We start from the raw sequence: 9,074 nt of genomic DNA, 5'->3' as shown, positions 1-9,074 counted from the left end.
CAATCTATTTCCAATGGCTATTTTCAACTTCTTTGGCCAATCTGTTTGAAATCTAGCAATAACATGCAGAGGTCTCATAAACCCACATTTTGGGATAGGACTTAAGTGGAATCAAAATTATCAAAGGCAAACTCAATCTAAAATTTCAAAGAACATCAAAATTAAGGTCTAAAGGCTCCAAAATCTGGCCCATAGTTACCAAATACTTGGTATACTAATACGTGGTACATATAATACCCCTTTTTAAGTGCAATCATACTAGTATTAACACACAAATCTCATCAAAATTCTGCAGTCAAGCATGTTTGTAAAACTAGTATTAAGATAAATTATTTCTTGATAAGTGTTTGTGTTGCACCTCTTTTAAATTACAAATATATATATATATATATATATATATATATATATATATATATATATAAAATACCCCTTCCGCATATCAACCTTACGTACTTAATTTGCGGAATAACTAACATAACGCCCTGCCTCGCCCCAGTGGTATTTGCATGCGTGATAGAAAATGATATGCTATTGTAACTTAAACAACAATGATATACAATGTGTTGTTCTAACACCCTGACAATCATCATAAGGACACGAAATTGGGTTAAATCGCGCTGACCAATATACCAAATGAATTAACAATAGTGCTGGATTAGTACCAAAAAAAATTATTCACGAAACCTGCACGAATGTAAGTCATCTTTATTTCATTTTTAAATCATTCGTGTATGGTTATAATTACATTCTTTTTTATTGGTCTAATTCCTTTTAGTCTGTATCATTTTCGTAGCATGGGTGCACGTTTGTAAAAAATAGCATTGCTCTACGAATGTTGAGCATGTAGGCATACAGCCAAATTAATTAAAGCATCATTGCTCGTGACATGAAATTATAAGCCATTCCATTAATTCCTTTTGAGTTAGAGTGCAGTAGCATAGGAAGACATGCTATGAGTAATGCCTAGGCAAGCAGCATGATTCGATAACCAGCAAGAAATTATGGGTATGAGAATTATCTCTTCAATTCAAATTTTAAATTTATCCCTCCCACTCTTTTCATTTTATTTTCTCTCAAAGCAACAAGAGCTAAAGAATTAATTAATAAAAAATAATCAATCACTAGTAAATTAAAGAATAGGGGGGGAAACAAATTAGACACACATTACAACATCATGACCTTAAATTCATCGAAAGTAAGCACCCCATCTCCATCAAGATCAAATCTAGCTATCATAACTTTACACTCATCTATGCTCCTAGATTCACCTAACCTACTAAGCATCCTTTTAAGACTCCTCGGTGTGATGCAACCACTCCCATCCATCTCATACATCTTAAAAGCCTCCTTCAAGCCATCCTCTTTCTCTTCCTCTTTCCCTCCCTCCACAAACCTCAGAAAATCATCAAACCCCACCAGCCCATCGCCGTCCGAGTCCATCAATGCCACTGCCGCCTCCGCGTCCTTCTCCGACAACTCCCCGCCCATGGCCTCCACACATTGCCAGAGCTCCGACGCCGATATCTTGCCATCTCCATTCTCATCAAATTGGTTGAACAGACGTTCATATTGGCTTAGCTTGTCCATAATATATAACCCTACAATGCAATTTTTTATAACCAAACTTTATAAAACATATATATAGACATATGTGTGTGTATAGTACTATGTAACCGAAACAACCAAATTAGATGTCATAAGATTAATGATGAAAGAAGAAAAGAAGGATCTTGCATCAATGAAATTACATCAAGGGGGCTTGAAAATTAAAGGAGGATGAAATAGTAGTAGGTATATATAACGATAATAGTGGCCAATGCCGCGTGGCGTGATTGACCAAGTAACATAACTTGTACGACCAAGTGCGAAAAATAGAAGATTCTTGGGCATTTTCGTAATTATGAAATACTAATGAATGTGTGTTTTTTTTTCATCGGCGTGGGACATGAGGAGCCGCCTAAGACTCTTATACCACACATAAGAAAAGAACGCCAAAACTCTATTTATGTGAGATCTTGGACGGATTATTGGCGAAAGTTGACAACCCTCTTTAGAGGAAGTCTCTATGGAAAATAACTTAAGCCCTACCCTCCTAACCCGTACGATTCATGAAACATCGAAAGCCCAAACTTTTCTTTGTGTTTTTTCTTTCTCGGACGTTTTTTTTTTTCCACAAATGATCTTGTTGTTTTATCTAGACAACATTATGTATCTTTCATTAGAGACAATTATGTTTGAGCCACAAAATGACAAAACTTCCTCCAAGTATTTTAATGCAGCTACGTATTCAGAATTTGACAAAACTTCCTCCAAGTATTTTAATGCAGCTACGTATTCAGAATTTGAACTCAAAATCTTAAGTTAAACTGAAATAACCTCCCAGCAGTTGATCTACACGTTTGGTGGTACAAATGATTCTATTTGATACAATGTTTGACATTAAGAGAGTGTTTAAGATAGTTGCGAAAATTAAATTATTTCAAATATTAGTTTGTTAGAAATGTTAGTGAGGACATTCAAACTCGCGATCTCTTCTTATTTTTTCATTCCTTCACTCTAAAGTTCTTTTTTTCAACCATTAGATTAATCTTATATCTTATATTTAGATAAGTACTCAGAAAAAATTTATATTTTTGGTTTTATTGACTGTTATTATTGTTACAGTCAATTTTATCAACACTAATTGAAAGGGAGACACTAAAAAGTAAAAAAGAAAAAACAGTTGAAGAAAAAGTAGTAACAACATATACATTTTGAAGGTTCATATGAAAAAAATGAACACATTTCCAAAATGGATAATTGTCTTTATTAACCGTTATATATTAATTATTCTTAGTGCTATTTTGACCAAGAGAAGAAGAAACAGAAAAAAAGTAGAATGAAATGAATTGGAATAAATAATCAAATTCATCCTCAAATGTTTAATGCTTAACAAATTGATTCCTGAAAGATAAAAAAATATAAAATTTCTAAATGTACAAAAGATGTAACAAATTAATCTTACAAATAATTTAATAACAAATTGATCCATAAACTTTACAATTTATATTAAATTAATCCTTGAAAAATACAACCTATTATTAAATTAATTCTTAAATATTACTATTTATTAACAAAATTACCTCACAAATTAACGACATAATTAATTTATCACACTTTTTATATATTCAAAAATTAAATTTATATTTTTCATATTTTAGAGATAAATTTATCAGCTATCACACTTTCTAAGATGAATTCCATTATTTATCTAAAGAAATTGTTTTATTGTATGTTTCTTATTGGCTTGAGGTTCAATTACTCGCACTTTAGTGGAACTTTCTAGAAGATGACTTAAGAAGTCCTGCCCGCTTATTCGGTACGATTCAGGAAAGAGAAAGACGAAGGCAATTCCTCCCCCCAACCCCCTCTATTCTCTGAACCTCTCTCCTACAGTTCTACTACTTCTTGAATTTTAACTCCACACTCCTTTTATCTGTCCTCTCTTTTCTTTAATTTTCACGCGGGAGAGGATCCAATTGTATGTTTGTACTTTGTATGCATAATAATATTAGGAAGTAACAGGGAAAAATCGAACAAATAAAAGAAAAAGGCAAGTAAAAATATGTTATTTTTTTAATTGTTTGAATAAAGAGAGAAAAAGAGAAAAAATATAAGAGTGATTTTTTCTGCATATTTAGTTAAATAGAAAAGTGAAAAAGAAATCAAATATAGTCATATTGATTATATTTAAAGTGAAGGAGCTTGATAAAAAAGTTTGGAGGAACAAAAATAATTAAAAATATTATTTATAAATTAAATATAATAATTTTCATAATTTTATTTTTATAAGTTATTTATCCATTCAATTATTAAAAATAAAAATTATAAATCAAAACAAATTTTGCATTAAACAATTGCAAGAAATTCATAATTCATAAAAAAAAATTGCATGAAAACTCATTAAGAAAAATCCGCATATATATATATATATATATATATATATATATATATATATATATATATATATATATATATATATATATATATATATCACTGCTTTACTTTAGAAGTTATAAACTATCAATTACTTTATCTTAATCTCATTTTCTCATTTTTTTTTAAATTCAATCTTACATATCTCCTCATAACTCTTCATATTGAACTATAATTTATTTTTTATATTTTTGTAAAACAATAAATTTTTAATACACTATAAGAGAAAATGAAAACAAATGGACATGTCTTTCCACTAGTGCCAAATAAAGGAAATTTACATGTTGACTATTCCCTTTTAATGTACACTACTTGAGAAATGAAGAAACGAAAAGGTTCCCTATTATTTCTTCATGTGTGCTTTGTACATATAAAGAAATTGTAAGAGAGTGTGGAACCATGGACCCCTCTGTCCCGACAAAGCTCTGTCATTGATTTATTTAAACTTATTAGATCGCCCGATCATATAGGCCGATCGAGCAAAGTTGATCGCGCGTCCATGGTAGAACAGTTAAGCCTAATAACATTATTCAACATAGGATGATCGAGCCTCGTACCTTTGGTTCAACCGCATTTGGTTCAACATGAATTTTTTGCAATTATAAAATTGTCAATATTGATAAGAAACGTTACAAACATGAATTACAGCAAATAAACAAATATCACAAGTATTTCCAAAGTTGAATATATTCATTAATTACAATGTTGAACACAATATCTTTGGTAAAAAAAAAAATTATATGAATACTAGCTAGAAAATAAAAATATGTGAATTTGTGTAAACACTATTGAAAATAATAAAAATATAGCACTGATTTTAAGTGAATTAATAAATTGACGGAATTATTGTGACACAAATGTCTTAATTGTCTTTATTTTGGACGAGAAAAACTCCACATACTTTATTATTTTTATATCTATCAGATTAAGATTTGGCCAAACAACTATCCCAGTAAGTCATTATTTGTTTAAAGTCAATCCATAAATTCCATAAGACACATGAATTATTAAAATAATCTTAACATTTTCTTGTGAAAACACGAATACCATATTAATATTCTCTCTTCTTTTGCTTTCCAACTCAACCCAACGAATGTTGAACTTGAGTTTTCTTTCTTGTGGCCGGATTTCTTTTCTTGCACTTTTCATACATACCAAACATATACGTGATCTAAATAATAATAATAATAATAATAATAATAATAATAATAATAATAATAATAATAATAATAATAACCCTTTTTATGATGTTAACAAAATTAAAAGTGGAAAAATATTTAAAAAAAATAAGTTCTGTAGTTTTAATACTATACATATTTTTAAATGATTCTTTTACTTTTATTTTCTAAATATCAATCTCAAAAAATAATGTTAATTAACAAAATGGTTATATATTTTGAGTATAAATAATAGCAATTGTCAACATCGACGGGAGTTGTCTAACAATACTGGTGAAAGTGAAAATAGAAAGTTCGTAAGCCAGACAAACTTTGTGTATAATATTAGGAATTTAAATCTTAGAGTCATCTCAATAAAATCATATATATTTGGAAGAACGTCTGATAAAAAAAAATGAGAAAAAGTCATATATTTGAATTTCTCCCTTTGGGCATAACTTGCAAATAACTTTAATCTTGAAAATGTTTTAAAAATTTAAAGTTTATTGAGACATATTTTAATAAGGGTAAGCGTACCTTTTATATTTGACTTTATAAAAAAAATTAAAATTAACTACTGTTTTTTTTATGCATTGCTATTTAAAGTTTTTCAAGGTGTTGAGTTTGGAAATTTTCCTTTACCAAATTTAACATTGTCAAGTAGTATATAGTTTACACCTAAAAAAAAAGGTACTAGTATTTTATTCGAGCGTCGTCAGATGAGACCAAATCATTTACGAAACTACATGCTGTAGCAAAAAAAAAAAAAAAAAAATTACGAAACGACTTGTAAAGAAAGACTTCTGTTTTGTTTCCAAAAAAAATTGTCAATTAGATTTTGACTTTCCTCCTTTTGATTAATTTACTATGGTCGTTGGGGCTTTAATAAGTCTTTCCTCCAGAAAGATTGGAAGAGTTCTACAAGTAACACGTGAAGTTTCCGCGCAGAAAAGCATCGACGCCTATGCTACGAATATATCTTTTAATCCTTATTATTTTACAGTCTTTTTGTTATTCCTCCTCTTAAATATCAAAACATTAAAATGATTAGAAAATAAGATGTTAAGAAATAATCTTATTTCTTAATCAATATGATCAGCAATTCGATTTCAAGTGTGTATAAATATAAAAAAAAATATCTATTAAAAGACATCAAACTCTTAAATATATTTTAATAGGTCGAGAGATTAGTTTTTAGTTTTTGGTTAGTTCAAAAATATCCACCCCTAATTCATTATAATATTCTTCTTATATGAGTTCACTTTTTTAATTAAAAGTTTAGCATGATATTTTATGGAATTAGAAAATAAAGAAGTGTTCATTGGCATTATATGATTAGAGGTGGAGCCACCTTAGCTAAGAATATGACAGTTAAGATAAATATTTTTTTAGGTAGTTATATGATTCCATTATTTTTATAAAAAAAAATAGAAGAAAGTTTTTGATGTGAAATGTTGGTATTTTATTGATGAACCAAAAGAAAATAATTATATCATTTTGAACAAGCACTACTAGAAAAATTGGATTTTAAGTCGGTTCTTAAGTCCATGTCATGACGGTTTTCAACCGTCGTTAATGTCAACGTCGTAAAATGTATAAGCTATTTTACGACGGTTTTTATGACCGTCTTAGATGACATGTCAAGACTGATACTAAGACGTTTTATGAAAAATGTCTTTGTATGTTATGCCAACTTACGACGGTTATGGGAACCGTCTTTGTAGGTCTTTTATGACCGTCTTAGATGGCATGTCAAGCATGATACTAAGACGATCATCGTAAGAAATGTCTTTGTATGTGATGCCAATTTACGACGGTTATGGGAACCGTCTTTGTAGGTTTACATTATGTTGTCATTTGACGACGTTTTCGAGAACCGTCTTTGTATGTCTAATTTTTTTTTTTTCGTTTTATTGATGCATTTTTTTACATTGATCTCTGGTACCTATAAATTAAATTAGACCATGCAAATTAAATAATAGCATCAAATAAAATCTGAACAATAGCATCAAATGACATGCATCCTACATATATAAGTCCATGCAAATTGAATACCCTTTTTGGAATTAATGATTCTCTAATGTATCCAACATACAAAGTTGTAGTCATAATTGTTCTAATCTTTGATGAAACCACAGGAAAAATGTACTTGTACATAATACAAATCAAATTTAGCAATTGCTTTTCCTAAAAGATAAAAAGTAAGTTGCCCATTTCTGTCGAATTGTTGTGATGGCCTCCACGTCTAACGATGAGCCATCAGAAAACCACTACAAAATTAACATTAGATGAAATTATTAGTAACTTAACAAATATTAACCAAAGTTACAATTGTAACTCCATGCATTATGTTTACCTTGTGTCAGTCATCCTTCAAACCGGCAGTCACGATGCACCACATCCAGTGCATGACATAATATCCGCACTCAAACCCTCCACTTTGCACATTAGTCTACATATAACATTTTTAATGGTTACTTAACATTCAACACTTAAAGATGTACAAACGGTTCATTACAAACAAGTACTGATTACCTTGGGTTCAACCCACCGAGGTGCACCTTGATTAGACATGCCTTCAAAAGAACTGGTTATTGTCTTCATTGCACTAGTTAAAAAAAAATAGCATATATATGACAACCATTTTTGTTGTATATGTAACAACAATTACCAACTAAAGGATGCCATGATTTGTATATTTGAATAGAACATGTTAATTGCGCCTTTGATGTTAATATCAGGCTTCTTCCTTAGAGAACAAAACCAAACGACCGTGTTTTCCCTTGGGTGGAGAACAAATAGTTGCCAATGTGCCCTGAATTGGACAATTATAATAACAGAATTGTACAACAACAAAAAAAAAAACTTAAATTCGAAGAACAATTGAACTTACTGATGCAAGTAAGCTCCTAAATACAACTGCCTTTGTGATTCCTTGACCCATGTTTCAATGTATTGTTGGCATTGTTGACGTCTTTCCTTAGCATTTTGTATAGATTGAGAATCCAGCAAACCATATAGTGACTGATCAGCTTTGCTTCTACCGCACTCATTCATAAATCTATTTGGAAGACAAGTCATGATTATTTTAAATGTTTCAGATTTAAAAATAATGGTTATCAGGTAATCAAACATAAAGGTTGCAGCAAAATGACTTACATGGTCCACAATTGTAGTATCGCTATGTTTAAACACTTGTCACCTGATATTATTTCTGCTAGATCTGCATGTGTGATGTAAAATTTTGCCCCAATCTCAGGAAGTCCAAATTGGTTCGCCTCCCACGACACTTCCACTGGATTCTGGTACACATAAAACAATATCTTCATCAACTCTCCCAATGGATCGAATTCACCTGCAAGCTTTGCATCACTACTATGTTCAACTGGCTTCCGCACATTAAGGTCAGAATCCTAAGTGGTACAAGAAAATAAGTATTAAATTTAATCAACAACTTAACAAATATTACAAGTGTGTATTCAAATGACAATTTGGCAGGGGGATTATTATATTACTTACATAAGATAAAGGTTTCACTAGATGTCTGGGCCATCCAATGAATGAGTTCACGGCGTCCCTGACATACTGAATCTCTGAAGTGGGTAACGGGACAATGGCTTCACCATCGTATACAGTGTCAACACACACCCTTACTACATCATCTCCATAAGCAACAGTGTGTATCGTGCCACCTACTCCAAAGACCTTTCCCCCTGCCACCAGCTGTGTACTGTCACCACAAACAATGTAGAAGCCCATACTACATGTATCAAATGTAGACCGCTCGTTACCAACAACATTATTAGCAACTTCAGCACAACTCTCTTTCGTGCTAACACGTGCAACAAATACGTCAGGGTTAGACGGTCTTGGGGGAGCTGACTGTTGCGTATGAATTTGGGATAATTCACTCTTGATCGCATCCAACTCCATTTTCATCTT

At 30.8% G+C, this 9,074-nt stretch overlaps 1 protein-coding gene across 1 annotated transcript; it reads right to left on the bottom strand.

Annotated features, from left to right (window-relative positions):
* Positions 1-1,017: 1,017 nt before the first annotated feature.
* On the bottom strand, positions 1,018-1,759 carry LOC100784553 (probable calcium-binding protein CML31). Its single transcript, XM_003553870.5, has one exon. The coding sequence runs from the start codon at positions 1,585-1,587 to the stop codon at positions 1,165-1,167; it is 423 nt and encodes a 140-aa protein (XP_003553918.1). The 5' UTR covers positions 1,588-1,759; the 3' UTR covers positions 1,018-1,164.
* Positions 1,760-9,074: the final 7,315 nt, after the last annotated feature.

The sequence above is a fragment of the Glycine max genome, chromosome 19, assembly GCF_000004515.6.
Source record: "Glycine max cultivar Williams 82 chromosome 19, Glycine_max_v4.0, whole genome shotgun sequence".
In the NCBI taxonomy this organism is placed as follows: Eukaryota; Viridiplantae; Streptophyta; class Magnoliopsida; order Fabales; family Fabaceae; genus Glycine; species Glycine max.
Note: the sequence above shows the minus strand (reverse complement) of the source record. Positions and strands in the feature narration are given on the sequence as shown.